Raw genomic sequence first — 24,276 nt, forward strand, 5'->3', positions numbered from 1 at the left:
CCATCATTTGTCCATTTACCATCAGTTGCCTCCATTGGGTGAGCCCATAAACATACTATTTCTGTTGCTTTATACCAACTGAAAACCTTCCTGAAAATGATGCTCTATTTTCCATTGATCTGCCAACACTGCTCTTGGAATGTTAGGGGAATATGCCCCTCAGAGTCACAAACCAATATAGCTCTGCCAATTGGCTTCAGGCTTCTCTCCATATACTGTCCCACATGGTGTCAAAATGAGGAGTTACAGAATGTTTTACATTAGTGTCAATTTTCCTGTCATTTCCAGTCTGACCCTTTCTGAATTTGCCCTTGAGAAGGAGGTTAAAGGTCCATCAGCAATGCCATCATTGATGAATTGTTGATTCTGATTGGTTCCTGAGTTCCAAAATGTCATCCTGCACTGATTCAAATCTGATTGGATGTGGCTGCTGATCAATTGATTAACAAGAGTGATTGGTCATACTGATGATGTCATTGAATTACAGCTTAATTCCTGGGGTATAAAGTCGATGGGAGAGGGGATTTGGTTACAGTTGGTGTGTGTTGGTGGTAGTTTGGTGAAGGCTTTATTGGTAAAATGGCTTCCCAGGTTTGTCAAAACTATCACCAGGATTGTGAAGCTGCTGTTAACAAGCAGATTAACCTGGAGCTCACTGCCTCCTATGTCTATCAGTCTTTGGTGAGTGTTGGTTTGGTTTAAAGTGACATCTATTTGTGAAACTGGAATGCTCCAAGTAGCTGGACTGTTCTTTATCTCCTGCCCCTTGTAGTGAAATGGTTGAGGGAAAAACTCCTTTGACCATGAGTCCATCAGGAAGTAGTCAATATATGCTGTCCTTGGGGAAAGGTGGATCCTGTGATGTGGTTCCCTGAGCAGTCTATCCATGTCATTTAATGGAATGACTCCTCATGAGAACTTTCCAACCAGCACCAAGATACGGCTTGGCTGTTGATAAGGATAATGCCTGAGATCTTTCATGTGTGTCTGAGTGCTGCTTCTGAAGCAGCTGAGGGGTCTGTACAGACTCTCATCTTCTGAAATGTACCTTTTCAAAAGAAGCATAGGGAAATGCTTGTGGTTTGTTTAATTATAGTCAGCTCCAATGTCTGTTTCATAAGCTACTGTAGAAAGCTGGAATCCTAGTTCCTATGTATAGGAAGGTTATAAATAAAAAACTATAACTTAAAAGGCACCTGTTCATGAAGTAAATTCCAATTTCTTATGGAGAAAGGTATGATTTTAGAGTCCTGTTAGATGTGATGCGATTGAGTGATTTCCTTCTGTGCTGATGTTCTCCTCCTCACACCCCCTCTTTTTTTTTTTTTGCCCATTTCAACCATTTTGGTTGAATTGACAATATATTGGTTTCTTCTAGTTGATTACTTGTCCTAAGTAGTAACACAATCTTGAATTGTTAACTGTACCTTCATTGGGCTGTGGGATAGATAATTGATCAGAGCTGTAAATTTTCTCTGGGTTAGTCATAACATTCATTGTCTGGACACAATTTGGGCTTGTTGCCTTCCCCCAGGGAAGTGGGTAATGGAGTGACTCAGTACAGTGAGGTGAATTGGGTTTGGTGAATGGTGACATCTAGTGGATTAGTGTTGGCACTCTAAAGCTGTGCCTTTGGGCCCAAGGTTCCTAATGGAACCATTATCCCAATCTTAGACACTGCAAAGATGATTCCATTCGCAGAGATCAGGGCCCAAGGGTGCAGTTTAAAGGGAGACCTTTTTTTGTATGGATAAGAAACTACTTTTGTTAGAAGTGTATCTTTTAGAATTCATTACCACAGAAGACCTGTTTCTCAACCCTATTCTCCTGCTTTCTCAAACTTTGATCCTCTTGATATTCAAGAACTTGTCTGCCATGCTTGGTGAGGACAATGGCCTAATCTCTGCTCCTATGCTGTATTTAAAGAAAAGAACCCCATTAATCTTGCTGCACAATCCCTTTCTGATACCAGATGTGTATATCTAGCCTTTCCCTTGTTACAAATACTTGGGTGACTTGTAGTTTGAATGGAATGTAAAAATGTTGGGTACTGTTAGAATTCTTGTTTTGAATACCACTTCCTACCTTCCTCAACCCCTCCTGGTTTTTCCCTGGAGAAAGATGAATATTTAATTTCTCTCCTGTAGCTTTTATGAAGGTCCTAACCATCCTTTCCCAATCTCTTTCTTTTCTAGTGGTCTGTTTCCTGGCTACTATTTAATTTCCCAATTTTAGTAACATGGAGGTATCATTTTTATGTTGAATGTGAGACCAAACCTTCCCTTTGCCATGCAAGCTATCACTTCTGCAAGTTCTGTATTAGGTTTCAGTTCATCTACCCAATGGTTAACCTTCCACTGAACAGGACATTAGGTGAGAGACTGTTCAATCTACCTGAGGAAATAGAAAAGATTTGTTGCTGAACGTGGTCTGATCAGAGCAGCTGGGAAAGGGCTGGTTCTGGCTTTGAGATGTACAATTGGGGCCAGTGATGTGTTAATAGGATGGGAATTCTTCTTTCAGATGTCGTACTTTGACCGGGATGATGTTGCCCTGCACCATTTCTCCCAGTTCTTCAAAGCTCAGTCCCAGGAGAAGCAGGAACATGCAGAGAAGCTGCTGAAATTCCAGAATCAGCGTGGAGGCAGAATCCTCCTCCAGGATGTGAAGGTGGGAATTTGGGGGAGGGGGTTTTGTCTAGTTGAGAGCCATTTTCTTTCCAATGTGGCTTCAAGTCAGTGGCAGGATTTTCACCTCCTGAAAGAGGAGCTTTGCCTGTCTGTACTGGCAAAGATTATACACAGAATAATGTACCCTAACTTACAGGGGATATTTATGCTATCTCCTAATCCAACTGATCAGTAAGATCGTTCCTTGAACATCTAGTTTCAGAGTACAAGTGGGCAAGGTGACCTCCAATATCTGGTAATTCTTCTGTCCTGATCCTTAACTGTCCTTTGTTTCCATGTTTCAGAAGCCAGAGAGGGATGAGTGGGGTAACGGTCTGCAGGCAATGCAGGTTGCCCTGGATCTGGAGAAGAATGTGAACCAGAGTTTGCTGGATCTACACCAACTCGCCACTGCCCAGACTGACCCTCATGTAAGCTTCACCACCCCCTCATTCTCATCACTGCCTGACCCTCGGGGCAATACTTCTGCATCCCTGGAAGCAGGAATTCTGACTGTCCAACATTCAGGACTCCTTAATGTTGATACAACTGACCTGCAACAAAGACAAACTGCTGGTGAAACTGATTAGATCTGGCAGTGTCTTTGAGGAAATTGGGTAACCCTTCAGTTACCTATGAACTCTCATGGGACCTGAGACAGGAATCTTTGTATTGTTTCACAGATGCTGTCAGATCTACTGAATTTCTCGAGTCCAATGCACTTCATTCTTCTATTTTTATAAATAGAACATTGCCATGAGCCAGTGTTCTAGACTGGAGATCCACTCCAGGGGGAACAACTGGTGCAGGGTGCACTGTGGGACCCCATGAGCTCTCCAATGAGCATTGGAGGGAATTGCTGTTTGAGCAAGGATATACCTGCTGGAATCTGGCCAATGTTTATCCTGTGCTTGCAAATTGCCCAGGTCACTGTGGGATCTTGCTGTGTATGCTGACTACTGCATCTAGTGTCTGTGAACCTAATGTGGTGAATTAATGTTAGTCTCTTTAACACACTCCCATCCCCAGTGAAACATTTAACCGGTCAGTGAGTTAACTTGGGAGAAAGACCCCCACCATGGCTTTATTGTTAAATGAGGCAATAAACAGCCTGAATGTTGGAGAATGAGCTGGATAGGAACTGATCACCCTACATTCTGACTACTTTAATGTCTGTCTGACTGTCTGCCTTCCTTCCAGCTGTGTGACTTCCTGGAGACTCACTATTTGGATGAGGAGGTTGAGATCATCAAGCGACTTGGGGACTACATCACCAACCTGAAGCGTCTGGGAGCCCCTGAGAATGGGCTGGGAGAGTACCTGTTTGACAGGCTCTCACTGGAGGACAGCAGTTAGTGGGGCCTTTGACTGCAGACTTTGCCTGTTTTTGTATCCAACTCTCATTGGGAGAATTTCTCCAGAAAGCAGGAACTTGTACTGAGGAAATGAATGGGAAATAAAGATCACTTGATCTCCCCTACTCTGCTCTAATCGTGGCTTTAATTTTCAGTTCATATCTTTTGGGTGGTCTGGAATCTGTTCCAAAATCTCTAGTCTATACAATACCAATAGTGATTACACTGGAGCTGTTAATTTAGGGGTTCTGTGCTTTTATTCTAGTCCTTGGAGTTCTTGTATAAGACATAGGAGTGGAAGCAAGGCCATTCGGCCCATCAAGTCCACTCAGCCATTCAATCATGGCTGATGTGCACTTCAACTCCACTTGCCCGCATTCTCCCCGTAGCCCTTTCTTCCTAGAACAAGAATCTATCTATCTATTCCTTGAAGACATTTAGCATCCTGTCTCCACTGCACTCTGCAGCAATGAATTCCACAGGCCCACCACTCTCTGGCTGAAGAAATGTCTCTGCATTTGTTCTGAATTTACCCCCTCTAATTCCAAGGCTGTCCACAGTTCCTAGTCTTCTTACCTAACGGAAACAATTTCCTAGCGTCCACCCTTTCCAAGCCATGTATTATCTTGTATGTCTCTCTCCCCTTAATCTTCTAAACTCCACTGAATACAATCCCAGGATCCTCATGTTAGACCAACCATTCCAGGGATCATCTGTGTGAATCTCTACTAGACACGCTCCTCTGCCAGTATGTCCTTCCTGAGGTGTGGGGGCCAAAACTGGACACACTACTCCAAATGGGGCCTACCCAGATCTTTATAAAGTCTCAGTAGCACAATGGTGTTTTTATATTCCAACCCTCTTGAGATAAGTGACAACATTGCATGCGCTTTCGTAATCACGGACTCAACCTGCAGGTTGACATTTTGAGAATCCTCAACTAGCACTCCCCAGATCCCTTCGCACTTTGGCTTTATTAATTTTTCTCACTGATTTTAAAAAGTAGTCTATGCTTTTATTCTTTTTTTTCCAAAAGTGCAAGACCTCGCATTTGTTCACATTGAATTCCATCAGCCATTTCCTGGACCACTCTCTCATACTGTCTAGATCCTTCTGCAGCCTCCCCACTTCCTCCGTACTACCTGCCTGTCCACCTAACTTCGTATCATCTGCAAACTTTACTAGAATGCCACCAGACCCTTCATCCAGATCATTAATATATAATGCGAACAGCTGTGACCCCCAACAGCTGTATTGGTAGCTGGGACACCGCTCATCACCAGCTGCCATTCCAAAAAAGAACCTTTTATCCCAACTCTCTGCCTTCTGTCAGACAGCCAATCCTCAATCCATCCCAGTAGCTCACCTTGCTCAGCAGCCTCCCGTGTGGCACCTTATCAAAGGCCTTTTGGAAGTCTAGATAGACCACATCCACTGGGTTTCCCTTGGTTTAACCTACTAGTCACCTCTTCAAACAATTCCAACAGGTGTGTCAGGCATAACCTCCCCTTATGAAATCCATGTTGACTCGTTCTAATCAGACTCTGCTCTAAGAATTTAGAAACCTCATCCTTAATGATGGATTCTAGAATTTTACCAACAACTGAGGTTAGGCTAATTGGCCTATAATTTTCCATCTTTTGTCTTGATCCTTTCTTGAACAAGGGCATGTAGCCCTTACACCTGCCATGCTCATGGAAGATTCTGCAGTTTTAATCTGACATTGCCCTCAGCACTGGGGAGGTCAGGTGGTAAAAAGGAGCCTGTATTTTGTATTACAGGACACAATGAACTGTTCCCACACATCATAAACTGTCCCTGTTGCCCATTTTGATGTAGGAATCGGCTTTTTCAAACCTTCTCTTGGATGAAAGAGATTACACTCACCTCTTGTGTGACAATATCCCAATCCAATCTTGCCCCTGATGTCCTCTGTACTCCATCCTCTGAGGAAGAGGTCAGTTCTGTATTTGCAGCAAACAATAGTTCTCAATATGATTCTGAATGGGGGGGGGGGGGGGTGGTGGGAAGGCTCTGTCCGGACCCTTAGAAGCAGCTGTAGCCTGTTGTGCATTGAGTATGCAACAGGGTTATTGAACAGAGCCCAGGAAGTGAGCTTGCCCTTTGCAGGGCAGGGCTGGTATGGATAGACCACTCAACCCTCTCTCTGACTATTGTGGGCAATTCTGCACTCCTTAACCTAGGAAAGGTATCGTGGAAACCAAAAGAGTTCAGGAAAATTTTTGAAGATGTTGGAGGACTTGATCTCTGAGGAGAGGATGACCAGGTTGGGGCTGCTTTAGAGAGGCTTATTATACCAGAAGTAGTGTGAATAATCCAGGTAGTTTTTCACAGGGTGGGAAAGTTCAGAACTAGAGGGTCTAGGTGTAGGGTGAGGGGGGAAAGATTTGAAAGGGGCCCATGGGGCAACTTCTTATCATAGATCGGTGTATGGAATGAGATGCCAGAGGAATTGGAGGCTGGTACAACAACAACATTTAAAAGGCATCTGACTAGGTACATGATAGGAAGGGATGTGGGCCAAGTGCTGGTAAATGGGACTGGATTTATTCTGGATTAGTGGTGCTGGAAGAGCACAGCAGTTCAGGCAGCATCCAATGTGAAGTAAAATTGACGTTTTGCACAAAAGCCCTTCATCAGGCATTCTGCCTGTTCTCCTGAAGGGTGGAGAGATAAATGAGGAGGGTGGGGGTGGGGAGAAAGTAGCATAGAGTCCAATAGATGAGTAGGGGTGGGGATGGAGGTGATAGGTCAGGGAGTGGATAGTTGGAAAAGAGGCAGGTAGGATAAGTCATGGGGACAGTGCTGAGCTGGAAGTTTGGAACTAGGGTGACGTGCGGGAAGGGGAAATGAGGAAACTGTTGAAGTCCACATTGATGCTCTGGGGTTGAAGTGTTCAGAGACGGACGTTGAGACGTTCTTCCTCCAGGCGTCTGGTGGTGAGCGAGCGGCGGTGAAGGCGGCCCAGGACCTCCATGTCCTCGGCAGAGTGGGAGGGGGAGTTGAAATGTTGGGTCACGGGGCGGTGTGGTTGATTGTGAGCATGTCCTGGAGATGTTCCTTAAAGCGCTCTGCAAGAGGCGTCCAGTCTCCCCAATGTAGAGGAGACCGCATTGGGAGCAACGGATACAATAAATGATATTAGTGGATGTGCAGGTAAAACTTTTGATGGATGTGGAAGGCTCCTTTAGGGTCTTGATGGAGGTGTGGGTGCAGGTTTTACAATTAATCAGGCTCTCTGGTCAGCATAGACAAGTCGGAGCAAATAGTTTGTTTCTGTCCTGTATTACTCTATCACAATGCCAGCATTCTATAGATCCTGCATAAAACACCTATGGCTAATAATAGTGATTAGAGTTACTCAAATCCTCATGTGTTCAACAGGCAGTTCCTCCTCATCCTGCTCGAACTCAGGAATCCTTCCCAGCGCATTGGGACGATTATTTCTTTCACTACTACTACCACTTTCACTCAACAGCCACATGTTCTGCCAAATAGTTATCACTTATCCATTCCTGGGCTGTACCTACAGCCGATCTTGCATTTTACACCTGCTATACCCCACCAACTCATAGTAGCCACTGAGAACAAGTCACAGTAAATGGTTTGAAACAATTAAAATTTTCACCTTTGCCCGGACGGTGCTGAGTCGTCTGACTGTCCTGAATTGGACCCAATGCTCCATTACTGACTGGTCTGCCAGTAAAAGTTAAGTTCCCTTTGAATAAAATCTTCCTTTGTGATGACTGGGATTGTGGTTCAAACTTGTGAAAGCAGCTGGCAAAGATGATGGGCCGAATGGTCTCCTCTGCAACAGACCAATTGTGTCAATAGAACCTGCAGCCCAAGCACACTGATCCCAATGGGAGCTTCAATTATATGAAAATACTTTACCTGTTCCACAATCCCATTAGTAGTACTGTACCAGGGAGATGGGGCATTAAGTATTTCTGCCATGTTATTCCAACACCTTCACCCTCCCCCCTCCCCTACCTAGCTCCTGCTCGAGGTAGAAGGAAGGGGTTCCCCCACACAGTCTCAGTAACTCCACTGATACCAGAAAGAAGAAATGGTCACAGCAAATTGACCAAAACCATCTATCCATCCCATGTCAGCTCAGATAGAAGATGGTGTCAGCAGTGAGGACTGGCCAATTATAAAACCCAACTCCAAAGCAGCACTCCACTCCTGCTGTACTGACCTTTGACCCTGCCAGTCCCAGCCTGGTAAAGCTCAGTGTAGAATTTCACACCAACAATATTCCCAGGTAGCCCCCCATCTAACTGAACCGGCCCATCTCCCCTCTTCTTCCTGCCCACTCCCATTGGAGACGATATTGTCTCAATGTGCACATCAGCACGGAGGAATTGGGCTGAAGGCCAGTTTCTGTGCTGTCCACTCAATGTAATTTGATGTGCACCTGCCAGAAAATACTTCATCACAAACTCCCTGGTTATCCTTAACACCATGAATAATTCAATATGGATATAATACAATGGTGGGCACCAACATGATTCCAACAATTAATTCAAGGATGATTAGACATAGACATCGCTGAGATATTCAGGTCACTGGGGTTTGGTTTATAAATAGAGCTTCCTGTGTCTTGTGAAATCTGCAAGGTAATTACAGAAGGTTCCATCATTTGTCCATTTATCATCAGTTGCCTCCATTGGGTGAGCCCATAAACATACTATTTCTGTTGCTTTACACCAACTGAAAACCTTTCTGAAAATGATGCTCTATTTTTCATTGATCTGCCAAAACTGCTCTTGGAATGTTAGGGGAATATGCCCCTCAGAGTCACAAACCAATATAACTCTGCCAATTGGCTTCAGGCTTCTCTCCATATACTGTCCCACATGGTGTCAAAATGAGGAGTTACAGAATGTTTTACATTAGTGTCAATTTTCCGGTCATTTCCAGTCTGACCCTTTCTGAATTTGCCCTTGAGAAGGAGGTTAAAGGTCCATTAGCAATGCCACTATTGATGAATTGTTGATTCTGATTGGTTCCTGAGTTCCAAAATGTCATCCTGCACTGATTCAAATCTGATTGGACGTTGGTCGTGGCAGCTGATCAATTGATTAACAAGACTGATTGGTCATACTGATGATGTCATTGAATTACAGCTTAATTCCTGGGGTATAAAGTCGATGGGAGCGGGGCTTTGAGTATAGTTGGTGTGGGGGTTTAGTGTGTGTTGGTGGTAGTTAGAAGGCTCTATTGGTAAAATGGCTTCCCAGGTTTGTCAAAACTATCACCAGGATTGTGAAGCTGCTGTTAACAAGCAGATTAACCTGGAGCTCACTGCCTCCTATCTCTATCAGTCTTTGGTGAGTGTTGCTTTGGTTTAAAGTGACATCTATTTGTGAAACTGGAATGCTCCAAGTAGCTGGACTGTTCCATATCTCCTGCCCCTTGTACTGAAATGGTTAAGGGAAAAACTCCTTTGACCATGAGTCCATCAGGAAGTAGTCAATATGTGCAGATGATATGAAGATAGGTGGAGTTGTGGACAGTGAGGAGGGCTGTTGTTGGCTGCAGAGGGACTTAGATATGATGCAGGGCTGGGCTGAGGAGTGGCAGATGGAGTTCAACCCTGTGAAGTGTGAGGTTGTCCATTTTGGAAGAACAAATAAGAATGTGGAATATAGGGTTAATAGTAGGGTTCTTGGTCAGGTGGAGGAACAGAGGGATCTTGGGGTCTATGTACATAGATCTTTGAAGGTTGCCACTCAGGTGGATAGAGTTTGTAAGAAGGCCTATGGAGTATTATTGTTCATTAGCAGAGGGATTGAATTCAAGAGTCGTGAAGTGATGTTGCAGCTGTACAGGACTTTGGTTAGGCCACAGTTGGAGTACTGTGGGCAGTTCTGGTTTCCTCACTTTTTAGGAAAGATGTGGAAGCTTTGGAGAGGGTGCAGAGAAGATTTACCAGGATGTTGCCTGGAATGGAGAGTAGGTCGTACGAGGATAGGTTGAGAGTTCTCGGTCTTTTCTCGTTGGAATGGTGAAGGATGAGGGGTGACTTTATAGAGGTTTATAAGATGATCAGAGGAATAGATGGAGTAGACAGTCAACCTTTTTCCATGTGTACAACAGTGTTACAAGGGGACATAAATTTAAGGTGAAGGGTGGAAGGTATAGGGGAGATATCAGGGGTGGGTTCTTTACCCAGAGAGTGGTGGGGGCATGGAATGCGCTGCCTGTGGGAGTGGTAGAGTCAGAATCATTGGTGACCTTTAAGTGGCATTTGGATAGGTATGTGGATGGGTGCTTAATCTAGGTTAGAAGTTCGGTACAACATCGTGGGCCGAAGGGCCTGTTCTGTGCTGTGTTGTTCTATGTTCTATGTTGTTCTGTGCTGTCCTTGGGAAAAGGTGGATCCTGTGATGTGGTTCCCTGAGCAGTCTATCCATGTCATTTGATGGAGTGGCTCCTCATGAGAACTTTCCAACCAGCACCAAGATATGGCTTGGCTGTTGATGAGAAGGATAATGCCTGAGATCTTTCATGTGTGTCTGAGTGCTGCTTCTGAAGCAGCTGAGGGGTCTGTACAGACTCTCATCTTCTGAAATGTACCTTTTCAAAAGAAGCATAGGGAAATGCTTGTGGTTTGTTTAATTATAGTCAGCTCCAATGTCTCTTTCATAAGCTACTGTAGAAAGCTGGAATCCTAGTTCCTATGTATAGGAAGGTTTTAAATAAAATACCATAACTTAAAAGGTACCTGTTTATGAAGTAAATTCCAATTCCTTATGGAGAAAGGTATGTGATGGATAGAGTGGTTTCCTTCGTGCTGATGTTCACCTCTTCCTTAACACCTTTTTTTTTTGCCCATTTCAACCATTTTGGTCTAATAGACAATATTATATTGGTTTCTTCTAGTTGGTTACTTGTCCTAAGCAGTAACACAAGCTTGAATTGTTAACTGTACCTTCATTGGGCTGTGGGATAGATAATTGATCAGAGCTGTAAATTTTCTCTGGGTTAGTCATAACATTCATTGTCTGGACACAATTTGGGCTTGTTGCCTTTCCCAGGGAAATGGGTAATGGAGTAACTCAGTACAGTGAGGAGAATTGGGTTTGGTGAATGGTGACATCTAGTGGATTAGTGTTAGCTCTCTGAAGCTGTGCCTTTGGGTCCTAGGTCTCCTAATGGAACCATATCCCAATCTTAGACACTGCAAAGATTATTCCATTCGCAGAGATCAGGGCCCAAGGGTGCAGTTTAAAGGGAGACCTTTTTTTTTTTTTGAACGGATAAGAAACTACTTTTGTCAGAAGTGAATCTTTTAGAATTCATCACCACAGAAGACCTGTTTCTCAACCCTATTCTCCTGCTTTCTCAAACTTTGATCCTCTTGATATTCAAGAACTTGTCTGCCATGCTTGGTGAGGACAATGGCCTAATCTCTGCTCCTATGCTGTATTTAAAGAAAAGAACCCCATTAATCTTGCTGCACAATCCCTTTCTGATACCAGATGTGTATATCTAGCCTTTCCCTTGTTACAAATACTTGGGTGACTTGTAGTTTGAATGGAATGTAAAAATGTTGGGTACTGTTAGAATTCTTGTTTTGAATACCATTTCCTACCTTCCTCAACCCCTCCTGGTTTTTCCCTGGAGAAAGATGAATATTTAATTTCTCTCCTGTAGTATTTATGAAGGTCCCAACCATCCTTTCCCAATCTATTTCTTTTCTAGTGGTCTGTTTCCTGGCTACTATTTAATTTCCCAATTTTAGTAAAAAATGAAACCTCCATGGTATCTTGAATGTGAGACCAAAACTTCACTTTGCCATGAAAGCTATCATTTCTGCAAGTTCTGTATTAGGTTTCAGTTCATCTACCCAATGGTTAACCTTCCACTGAACAGGACATTAGGTGAGAGACTGTTCAATCTACCTGAAGAAATAGAAAAGATTTGCTGTTGAACGTGGTCTGATCAGAGCAGCTGGGAAAGGGCTGGTTCTGGCTTTGAGATGTACAATTGGGGCCAGTGATGTGCTAATGGGATGGAAATGGTTCTTTCAGATGTCGTACTTTGACCGGGATGATGTTGCCCTGCACCATTTCTCCCAGTTCTTCAAAGCTCAGTCCCAGGAGAAGCAGGAACATGCAGAGAAGCTGCTGAAATTCCAGAATCAGCGTGGAGGCAGAGTCCTCCTCCAGGATGTGAAGGTGGGAATTTTAGGGGGATGGATTTTGTATGGTTGGCGAGGAAATGGCTCTTAATATGGCTTCAAGTCAGTGGCAGGATTTTCACCTCCTGAAAGAGGAGCTTTGCCTGTCTGATCTCTCTCTGTACTGGCAAAGATTATTCACAGAATAATGTACCCTAACTTACAGGGGGATATTTATGCTATCTCCTAATCCAACTGATCAGTAAGATCATTCCTTGAACATCTAGTTTCAGAGTACAAGTGAGCACGGTGACCTCCAATATCTGGTAATTCTTCTGCCCTGATCCTTAACTGTCCTTTGTTTCCATGTTTCAGAAGCCAGAGAGGGATGAGTGGGGTAACGGTCTGCAGGCAATGCAGGTTGCCCTGGATCTGGAGAAGAATGTGAACCAGAGTTTGCTGGATCTACACCAACTCGCCACTGCCCAGACTGACCCTCATGTAAGCTTCACCACCCCCTCATTCTCATCACTGCCTGACCCTCGGGGCAATACTTCTGCATCCCTGGAAGCAGGAATTCTGACTGTCCAACATTCAGGACTCCTTAATGTTGATACAACTGACCTGCAACAAAGACAAACTGCTGGTGAAACTGATTAGATCTGGCAGTGTCTTTGAGGAAATTGGGTAACCCTTCAGTTACCTATGAACTCTCATGGGACCTGAGACAGGAATCTTTGTATTGTTTCACAGATGCTGTCAGATCTACTGAATTTCTCGAGTCCAATGCACTTCATTCTTCTATTTTTATAAATAGAACATTGCCATGAGCCAGTGTTCTAGACTGGAGATCCACTCCAGGGGGAACAACTGGTGCAGGGTGCACTGTGGGACCCCATGAGCTCTCCAATGAGCATTGGAGGGAATTGCTGTTTGAGCAAGGATATACCTGCTGGAATCTGGCCAATGTTTATCCTGTGCTTGCAAATTGCCCAGGTCACTGTGGGATCTTGCTGTGTATGCTGACTACTGCATCTAGTGTCTGTGAACCTAATGTGGTGAATTAATGTTAGTCTCTTTAACACACTCCCATCCCCAGTGAAACATTTAACCGGTCAGTGAGTTAACTTGGGAGAAAGACCCCCACCATGGCTTTATTGTTAAATGAGGCAATAAACAGCCTGAATGTTGGAGAATGAGCTGGATAGGAACTGATCACCCTACATTCTGACTACTTTAATGTCTGTCTGACTGTCTGCCTTCCTTCCAGCTGTGTGACTTCCTGGAGACTCACTATTTGGATGAGGAGGTTGAGATCATCAAGCGACTTGGGGACTACATCACCAACCTGAAGCGTCTGGGAGCCCCTGAGAATGGGCTGGGAGAGTACCTGTTTGACAGGCTCTCACTGGAGGACAGCAGTTAGTGGGGCCTTTGACTGCAGACTTTTCCTGTTTTTGTATCCAACTCTCATTGGGAGAATTTCTCCAGAAAGCAGGAACTTGTACTGAGGAAATGAATGGGAAATAAAGATCACTTGATCTCTCCTACTCTGCTCTAATCGTGGCTTTAATTTTCAGTTCATATCTTTTGGGTGGTCTGGAATCTGTTCCAAAATCTCTAGTCTATACAATACCAATAGTGATTACACTGGAGGTGTTAATTTAGGGGTTCTGTGCTTTTATTCTAGTCCTTGGAGTTCTTGTATAAGACCTAGGAGTGGAAGCAAGGCCATTCGGCCCATCAAGTCCACTCAGCCATTCAATCATGGCTGATGTGCACTTCAACTCCACTTGCCCGCATTCTCCCCGTAGCCCTTTCTTCCTAGAACAAGAATCTATCTATCTATTCCTCGAAGACATTTAGCGTCCTGTCTCCACTGCACTCTGCAGCAATGAATTCCACAGGCCCACCACTCTCTGGCTGAAGAAATGTCTCTGCATTTGTTCTGAATTTACCCCCTCTAATTCCAAGGCTGTCCACAGTTCCTAGTCTTCTTACCTAACGGAAACAATTTCCTAGCGTCCACCCTTTCCAAGCCATGTATTATCTTGTATGTCTCTCTCCCCTTAATCTTCTAAACTCCACTGAATACAATCCCAGGATCCTCATATGTTAGACCAACCATTCCAGGGATCATCTGTGTGAATCTCTACTAGACACGCTCCTCTGCCAGTATGTCCTTCCTGAGGTGTGGGGGCCAAAACTGGACACACTACTCCAAATGGGGCCTACCCAGAGCTTTATAAAGTCTCAGTAGCACAATGGTGTTTTTATATTCCAACCCTCTTGAGATAAGTGACAACATTGCATGCGCTTTCGTAATCACGGACTCAACCTGCAGGTTGACATTTTGAGAATCCTCAACTAGCACTCCCCAGATCCCTTCGTACTTTGGCTTTATTAATTTTTCTCACTGATTTTAAAAAGTAGTCTATGCTTTTATTCTTTTTTTCCAAAAGTGCAAGACCTCGCATTTGTTCACATTGAATTCCATCAGCCATTTCCTGGACCACTCTCTCATACTGTCTAGATCCTTCTGCAGCCTCCCCACTTCCTCCGTACTACCTGCCTGTCCACCTAACTTCGTATCATCTGCAAACTTTACTAGAATGCCCCCAGTCCCTTCATCCAGATCATTAATATATAATGCGAACAGCTGTGACCCCCAACAGCTGTATTGGTAGCTGGGACACCGCTCATCACCAGCTGCCATTCCAAAAAAGAACCTTTTATCCCAACTCTCTGCCTTCTGTCAGACAGCCAATCCTCAATCCATCCCAGTAGCTCACCTTGCTCAGCAGCCTCCCATGTGGCACCTTATCAAAGGCCTTTTGGAAGTCCAGATAGACCACATCCACTGGGTTTCCCTTGGTTTAACCTACTAGTCACCTCTTCAAACAATTCCAACAGGTTTGTCAGGCATAACCTCCCCTTACTAAATCCATGTTGACTTGTTCTAATCAGACTCTGCTCTTCCAAGAATTTAGAAACCTCATCCTTAATGATGGATTCTAGAATTTTACCAACAACTGAGGTTAGGCTAATTGGCCTATAATTTTCCATCTTTTGTCTTGATCCTTTCTTGAACAAGGGCATGTAGCCCTTACACCTGCCATGCTCATGGAAGATTCTGCAGTTTTAATCTGACATTGCCCCCAGCACTGGGGAGGTCAGGTGGTAAAAAGGAGCCTGTATTTTGTATTACAGGACACAATGAACTGTTCCCACACATCATAACCTATCCCTGTTGCCCATTTTGATGTAGGAATAGGCTTTTTAAAACATTCTCTTGGATGAAAGAGATTACACTCACCTCTTGTGTGACAATATCCCAATCCAATCTTGCCCCTGATGTCCTCTGTACTCCATCCTCTGAGGAAGAGGTCAGTGCTGTATTTGCAGCAAACAATAGTTCTCAATATGATTCTGAATTTGGGGGGGGGTGGTGGGAAGGCTCTGTCCAGACCCTTAGAAGCAGCTGTAGCCTGTTGTGCATTGAGTATGCAACAGGATTATTGAACAGAGCCCAGGAAGTGAGCTTGCCCTTTGCAGGGCAGGGCTGGTATGGATAGACCACTCAACCCTCTCTCTGACTATTGTGGGCAATTCTGCACTCCTTAACCTAGGAAAGGTATTGTGGAAACCAAAAGAGTTCAGGAAAATTTTTGAAGATGTTGGAGGACTTGATCTCTGAGGAGAGGATGACCAGGTTGGGGCTGCTTTAGAGAGGCTTATTATACCAGAAGTAGTGTGAATAATCCAGGTTGTTTTTCACAGGGTGGGGAAAGTTCAGAACTAGAGGGTCTAGGTGTAGGGTGAGGGGGGAAAGATTTGAAAGGGGCCCATGGGGCGGCAACTTATCACAGATCGGTGTATGGAATGAGATGGCAGAGGAATTGGAGGCTGGTACAACAACAACATTTAAAAGGCATCTGACTAGGTACATGATAGGAAGGGATGTGGGCCAAGTGCTGGTAAATGGGACTGGATTTATTCTGGATTAGTGGTGCTGGAAGAGCACAGCAGTTCAGGCAGCATCCAATGTGAAGTAAAATTGACGTTTTGCACAAAAGCCCTTCATCAGGCATTCTGCCTGTTCTCCTGAAGGGTGGAGAGATAAATGAGGAGGGTGGGGAGAAAGTAGCATAGAGTACAATAGATGAGTAGGGGTGGGGATGGAGGTGATAGGTCAGGGAGGAGAGGGAGTGGATAGGTGGAAAAGAGGCAGGTAGGACAGGTCATGGGGACAGTGCTGAGCTGGAAGTTTGGAACTAGGGTGACGTGCGGGAAGGGGAAATGAGGAAACTGTTGAAGTCCACATTGATGCTCTGGGGTTGAAGTGTTCAGAGACGGACGTTGAGACGTTCTTCCTCCAGGCGTCTGGTGGTGAGCGAGCGGCGGTGAAGGCGGCCCAGGACCTCCATGTCCTCGGCAGAGTGGGAGGGGGAGTTGAAATGTTGGGTCACGGGGCGGTGTGGTTGATTGTGAGCATGTCCTGGAGATGTTCCTTAAAGCGCTCTGCAAGAGGCGTCCAGTCTCCCCAATGTAGAGGAGACCGCATTGGGAGCAACGGATACAATAAATGATATTAGTGGATGTGCAGGTAAAACTTTTGATGGATGTGGAAGGCTCCTTTAGGGTCTTGATGGAGGTGTGGGTGCAGGTTTTACAATTAATCAGGCTCTCTGGTCAGCACAGACAAGTCGGAGCAAATAGTTTGTTTCTGTCCTGTATGACTCTATCACAATGCCAGCATTCTATAGATCCTGCATAAAACACCTATGGCTAATAATAGTGACTAGAGTTACTCAAATCCTCATCTGTTCAACAGGCAGTTCCTCCACATCTCACTCGAACTCAGGAATCCTTCCCAGCGCATTGGGACAATTATTTCTTTCACTACTACTACCACTTTCACTCAACAGCCACATGTTCTGCCAAATAGTTATCACTTATCCATTCCTGGGCTGTAACTGCAGCCTATCTTGCATTTTACACCTGATATACCCCACCAGCTCATAGAAGCCACTGAGAACAAGTCACAGTAAATGGTTTGAAACAGTTAAAATTTTCACCTTTGCCCAGACGATGCTGAGTCCGTCCCATTGTCTGACTGTCCTGAATTGGACCCATTGCTCCATAACTGACTGGTCTGCCAGTAAAAGTTAAGTTCCATTAGAATAAAATCTTCCTTTGTGATGACTGGGATTGTGGTTCAAACTTGTGAAAGCAGCTGGCACAGATGATGGGCTGAATGGTCTCCTCTGCAATGGACTAGTTGTGTCAATAGATCCTGTAGCCCAAGCACACTGTTCCCAGTGGGAGCTTCAATTATATGAAAATACTTTACCTGTTCCACAATCCCATTAGTAGCAATGTACCAGGCAGATGGGGCAATAAGTATTTCTGCCATGTTATTCCAACACCTTCACCCTCCCCCTCCCCTACATAGCTCCTGCTCGAGGTAGAAGGAAGGGGTTCCCCCACACAGTCTCAGTAACTCCACTGATACCAGAAAGAAGAAATGGTCACAGCAAATTGACCAAAACCATCTATCCATCCCATGTCAGCTCAGATAGAAGATGGTGTCAGCAGTGAGGACTGGCCAATTATAAAACCCAACTCCAAAGCAGCACTCCACTCCTGCTGTACTGACCTTTGACCCTGCCAGTCCCAGCCTGGTAAAGCTCAGTGTAGAATTTCACACCAACAATATTCCCAGGTAGCCCCCCGTCTAACTGAACCGGCCCATCTCCCCTCTTCTTCCTGCCCACTCCCATTGGAGACGATATTGTCTCAATGTGCACAGCAGCACGGAGGAATTGGGCTGAAGGCCAGTTTCTGTGCTGTCCTCTCAATGTAATTTGATGTGCACCTGCCAGAAAATACTTCATCACAAACTCCCTGGTTATCCTTAACACCATGAATAATTCAATATGGATATAATACAATGGTGGGCACCAACATGATTCCAACAATTAATTCAAGGATGATTAGACATAGACATCGCTGAGATATTCAGGTCACTGGGGTTTGGTTTATAAATAGAGCTTCCTGTGTCTTGTGAAATCTGCAAGGTAATTACAGAAGGTTCCATCATTTGTCCATTTATCATCAGTTGCCTCCATTGGGTGAGCCCATAAACATACTATTTCTGTTGCTTTACACCAACTGAAAACCTTCCTGAAAATGATGCTCTATTTTTCATTGATCTGCCAAAACTGCTCTTGGAATGTTAGGGGAATATGCCCCTCAGAGTCACAAACCAATATAACTCTGCCAATTGGCTTCAGGCTTCTCTTCATATACTGTCCCACATGGTGTCAAAATGAGGAGTTACAGAATGTTTTACATTAGTGTCAATTTTCCGGTCATTTCCAGTCTGACCCTTTCTGAATTTGCCCTTGAGAAGGAGGTTAAAGGTCCATTAGCAATGCCACTATTGATGAATTGTTGATTCTGATTGGTTCCTGAGTTCCAAAATGTCATCCTGCACTGATTCAAATCTGATTGGACGTTGGTCGTGGCAGCTGATCAATTGATTAACAAGACTGATTGGTCATACTGATGATGTCATTGAATTACAGCTTAATTCCTGGGGTATAAAGTCGATGGGAGCGGGGCTTTGAGTATAGTTGGTGTGGGGTTTAGTGTATGTTGGTGGTAGTTAGAAGGCTCTATTGGTAAAATGGCTTCCCAGGTTTGTCAAAACTATCACCAGGACTGTGAAGCTGCTGTTAACAAGCAGATTAACTTGGAGCTCACTGCCTCCTATCTCTATCAGTCTTTGGTGAGTGTTGCTTTGGTTTAAAGTGACATCTATTTGTGAAACTGGAATGCTCCAAGTAGCTGGACTGTTCCATATCTCCTGCCCCTTGTACTGAAATGGTTAAGGGAAAAACTCCTTTGACCATGAGTCCATCAGGAAGTAGTCAATATGTGCAGATGATATGAAGATAGGTGGAGTTGTGGACAGTGAGGAGGGCTGTTGTCGGCTGCAGAGGGACTTAGATATGATGCAGGGCTGGGCTGAGGAGTGGCAGATGGAGTTCAACCCTGCCAAGTGTGAGGTTGTCCATTTTGGAAGAACAAATAAGAATGTGGAATATAGGGTTAATAGTAGGGTTCTTGGTCAGGTGGAGGAACAGAGGGATCTTGGGGTCTATGTACATAGATCTTTGAAGGTTGCCACTCAGGTGGATAGAGTTTGTAAGAAGGCCTATGGAGTATTATTGTTCATTAGCAGAGGGATTGAATTCAAGAGTCGTGAAGTGATGTTGCAGCTGTACAGGACTTTGGTTAGGCCACAGTTGGAGTACTGTGGGCAGTTCTGGTTTCCTCACTTTTTAGGAAAGATGTGGAAGCTTTGGAGAGGGTGCAGAGAAGATTTACCAGGATGTTGCCTGGAATGGAGAGTAGGTCGTACGAGGATAGGTTGAGAGTTCTCGGTCTTTTCTCGTTGGAATGGTGAAGGATGAGGGGTGACTTTATAGAGGTTTATAAGATGATCAGAGGAATAGATGGAGTAGACAGTCAACCTTTTTCCATGTGTACAACAGTGTTACAAGGGGACATAAATTTAAGGTGAAGGGTGGAAGGTATAGGGGAGATGTCAGGGGTGGGTTCTTTACCCAGAGAGTGGTGGGGGCATGGAATGCGCTGCCTGTGGGAGTGGTAGAGTCAGAATCATTGGTGACCTTTAAGCGGCATTTGGATAGGTACGTGGATGGGTGCTTAATCTAGGTTAGAAGTTCGGTACAACATCGTGGGCCGAAGGGCCTGTTCTGTGCTGTGTTGTTCTATGTTCTATGTTGTTCTGTGCTGTCCTTGGGAAAAGGTGGATCCTGTGATGTGGTTCCCTGAGCAGTCTATCCATGTCATTTGATGGAATGGCTCCTCATGAGAACTTTCCAACCAGCACCAAGATATGGCTTGGCTGTTGATGAGAAGGATAATGCCTGAGATCTTTCATGTGTCTGAGTGCTTCTTTTGAAGCAGCTGAGGGGTCTGTACAGACTCTCATCTTCTGAAATGTACCTTTTCAAAAGAAGCATAGGGAAATGCTTGTGGTTTGTTTAATTATAGTCAGCTCCAATGTCTCTTTCATAAGCTACTGTAGAAAGCTGGAATCCTAGTTCCTATGTATAGGAAGGTTTTAAATAAAATACCATAACTTAAAAGGTACCTGTTTATGAAGTAAATTCCAATTCCTTATGGAGAAAGGTTTGTGATGGATGGAGTGGTTTCCTTCGTGCTGATGTTCACCTCTTCCTTAACACCTTTTTTTTTTGCCCATTTCAACCATTTTGGTCTAATAGACAATATTATATTGGTTTCTTCTAGTTGATTACTTGTCCTAAGCAGTAACACAAGCTTGAATTGTTAACTGTACCTTCATTGGGCTGTGGGATAGATAATTGATCAGAGCTGTAAATTTTCTCTGGGTTAGTCATAACATTCATTGTCTGGACACCATTTGGGCTTGTTGCCTTTCCCAGGGAAATGGGTAATGGAGTAACTCAGTACAGTGAGGAGAATTGGGTTTGGTGAATGATGACATCTAGTGGATTAGTGTTAGCTCTCTGAAGCTGTGCCTTTGGGTCCTAGGTCTTCTAATGGAACCATATCCCAATCTTAGACACTGCAAAGATTATTCCATTCGCAGAGATCAGGGCCCAAGGGTGCAGTTTAAAGGGAGACCTTTTTTTTTTGAACGGATAAGAAACTACTTTTGTCAGAAGTGAATCTTTTAGAATTCATCACCACAGAAGACCTGTTTCTCAACCCTATTCTCCTGCTTTCTCAAACTTTGATCCTCTTGATATTCAAGAACTTGTCTGCCATGCTTGGAGAGGGCAATGGCCTAATCTCTGCTCCTATGCTGTATTTAAAGAAAAGAACCCCATTAATCTTGCTGCACAATCCCTTTCTGATACCAGATGTGTATATCTAGACCTTCCCTTGTTACAAATACTTGGGTGACTTGTAGTTTGAATGGAATGTAAAAATGTTGGGTACTGTTAGAATTCTGGTTTTGAATACCATTTCCTACCTTCCTCAACCCCTCCTGGTTTTTCCCTGGAGAAAGATGAATATTTAATTTCTCTCCTGTAGTATTTATGAAGGTCCCAACCATCCTTTCCCAATCTATTTCTTTTCTAGTGGTCTGTTTCCTGGCTACTATTTAATTTCCCAAGTTTAGTAAAAAATGAAACCTCCATGGTATGTTGAATGTGAGACCAAAACTTCACTTTGCCATGAAAGCTATCATTTCTGCAAGTTCTGTATTAGGTTTCAATTCATCTACCCAATGGGTAACCTTCCACTGAACAGGACATTAGGTGAGAGACTGTTCAATCTACCTGAGGAAATAGAAAAGATTTGCTGCTGAACGTGGTCTGATCAGAGCAGCTGGGAAAGGGCTGGTTCTGGCTTTGAGATGAACAATTGGGGCCAGTGATGTGCTAATGGGATGGAAATGGTTCTCTTTCAGATGTCGTACTTTGACCGGGATGATGTTGCCCTGCACCATTTCTCCCAGTTCTTCAAAGCTCAGTCCCAGGAGAAGCAGGAACATGCAGAGAAGCTGCTGAAATTCCAGAATCAGCGTGGAGGCAGAGTCCTCCTCCAGGATGTGAAGGTGGGAATTTTAGGGGGATGGATTTTGTATGGTTGGTGAGGAAATGGCTCTTAATATGGCTTCAAGTCAGTGGCAGGATTTTCACCTCCTGAAAGAGGAGCTTTGCCTGTCTGATCTCTCTCTGTACTGGCAAAGATTATTCACAGAATAATGTACCCTAACTTACAGGGGGATATTTATGCTATCTCCTAATCCAACTGATCAGTAAGATCATTCCTTGAACATCTAGTTTCAGAGTACAAGTGAGCACGGTGACCTCCAATATCTGGTAATTCTTCTGCCCTGATCCTTAACTGTCCTTTGTTTCCATGTTTCAGAAGCCAGAGAGGGATGAGTGGGGTAACGGTCTGCAGGCAATGCAGGTTGCCCTGGATCTGGAGAAGAATGTGAACCAGAGTTTGCTGGATCTACACCAACTCGCCACTGCCCAGACTGACCCTCATGTAAGCTTCACCACCCCCTCATCCTCATCACTGCCTGACCCTCGGGGCAATACTTCTGCATCCCTGGAAGCAGGAATTCTGACTGTCCAACATTCAGGACTCCTTAATGTTGATACAACTGACCTGCAACAAAGACAAACTGCTGGTGAAACTGATTAGATCTGGCAGTGTCTTTGAGGAAATTGGGTAACCCTTCAGTTACCTATGAACTCTCATGGGACCTGAGACAGGAATCTTTGTATTGTTTCACAGATGCTGTCAGATCTACTGAATTTCTCGAGTCCAATGCACTTCATTCTTCTATGTTTATAAATAGAACATTGCCATGAGCCAGTGTTCTAGACTCGAGATCCACTCCAGGGGGAACAACTGGTGCAGGGTGCACTGTGGGACCCCATGAGCTCTCCAATGAGCATTGGAGGGAATTGCTGTTTGAGCAAGGATATACCTGCTGGAATCTGGCCAATGTTTATCCTGTGCTTGCAAATTGCCCAGGTCACTGTGGGATCTTGCTGTGTATGCTGACTACTGCATCTAGTGTCTGTGAACCTAATGTGGTGAATTAATGTTAGTCTCTTTAACACACTCCCATCCCCAGTGAAACATTTAACCGGTCAGTGAGTTAACTTGGGAGAAAGACCCCTTCCACACCATGGCTTTATTGTTAAATGAGGCAATAAACAGCCTGAATGTTGGAGAATGAGCTGGATAGGAACTGATCATCTGACATTCTGACTACTTTTAATGTCTGTCTGTCTGCCTTCCTTCCAGCTGTGTGACTTCCTGGAGACTCACTATTTGGATGAGGAGGTTGAGATCATCAAGCTACTTGGGGACTACATCACCAACCTGAAGCGTCTGGGAGCCCCTGAGAATGGGCTGGGAGAGTACCTGTTTGACAGGCTCTCACTGGAGGACAGCAGTTAGTGGGGCCTTTGACTGCAGTCTTTGCCTGTTTTTGCATCCAACACCTTGAGAGAATTTCTCCAGAAAGCAGGAACTTGTACTGAAGAAATGAATGGGAAATAAAGATCACTTGATCTCTCCTACTCTGCTCTAATCAGTGGCTTTAATTTTCAGTTCATATCTTTGGGGGGTCTGGAATCTGTTCCAAAATCTCTAGTCTATACAATACCAATAGTGATTACACTGGAGCTGTTAATTTAGGGGTTCTGTGCTTTTAGTCTAGGCCTTGGAGTTTATGCGTAAGACCGAGGAGTGGAAGTAAGGACATTCGGCCCATCAAGTCCACTCTGCCATTCAATCATGGCTGATGGGCATTTCAACTCCACTTACCCGCATTCTCCCCGTAGCCCTTAATTCCTCGAGACAACAACAATCTATCAATCTCTGCCTTGAAGACATTTAGCGTCCTGCCTCCACTGCACTCTGCAGCAATGAATTCCACAGGCCCACCACTCTCTGGCTGAAGAAATGTCTCTGCATTTGTTCTGAATTTACTCCCTCTAATTCTAAGGCTGTGTCCACTGGTCCTAGTCTCTTCACCTAACGGAAACAATTTCCTAGCGTCCACCCTTTCCAAGCCATGTATTATCTTGTATGTCTCTGTCTCCCCTTAATCTTCTAACCTCCAATGAATACAATCCCAGGATCCTCATCTGTTCCTCATATGTTAGACCAACCATTCCAGGGATCATCTGTGTGAATCTCCACTGGACACGCTCCAGTGCCAGTATCCCCTTCGTGAGATGTGGGGACCAAAACTGGACACACTACTCCAAATGGGGCCTAACCAGCGCTTTATAAAGTCTCAGTAGCACAATGGTGTTTTTATATTCCAACCCTCTTGAGATAAGTGACAACATTGCATTTGCTTTCTTAATCACAGACTCAACCTGCAGGTTGACCTTTAGAGGATCCTCGACTAGCACTCCCAGATCCCTTCGTACTTTAGCTTTATGAATTTTTCTCACTGTTTTTAAAAAGTAGTCTATGCTTTTTGTCTTTCTCCCAAAGTGCAAGACCTCGCATTTGTTCACGTTGAATTCTACCA

At 44.4% G+C, this 24,276-nt stretch overlaps 2 protein-coding genes across 2 annotated transcripts; both read left to right on the forward strand.

The window, feature by feature from the left end:
• The first annotated feature begins 579 nt into the window (after window positions 1-579).
• Window positions 580-13,602, forward strand: LOC140489064 (ferritin, middle subunit-like). Its single transcript, XM_072588302.1, has 6 exons — window positions 580-681; window positions 2,524-2,670; window positions 2,975-3,100; window positions 12,088-12,234; window positions 12,552-12,677; window positions 13,447-13,602. The coding sequence occupies exons 1-6, from the start codon at window positions 580-582 to the stop codon at window positions 13,600-13,602; spliced, it is 804 nt and encodes a 267-aa protein (XP_072444403.1).
• A 5,265-nt stretch (window positions 13,603-18,867) lies between these two features.
• Window positions 18,868-23,189, forward strand: LOC140489065 (ferritin, middle subunit-like). The gene is made up of 4 exons (XM_072588304.1): window positions 18,868-18,969; window positions 21,673-21,819; window positions 22,137-22,262; window positions 23,034-23,189. Exons 1-4 carry the CDS (start codon window positions 18,868-18,870, stop codon window positions 23,187-23,189), a joined length of 531 nt encoding a protein of 176 aa, XP_072444405.1.
• The last annotated feature ends 1,087 nt before the right edge of the window (window positions 23,190-24,276 follow it).

The sequence above is a fragment of the Chiloscyllium punctatum genome, chromosome 18, assembly GCF_047496795.1.
Source record: "Chiloscyllium punctatum isolate Juve2018m chromosome 18, sChiPun1.3, whole genome shotgun sequence".
NCBI lineage: Eukaryota > Metazoa > Chordata > Chondrichthyes > Orectolobiformes > Hemiscylliidae > Chiloscyllium > Chiloscyllium punctatum.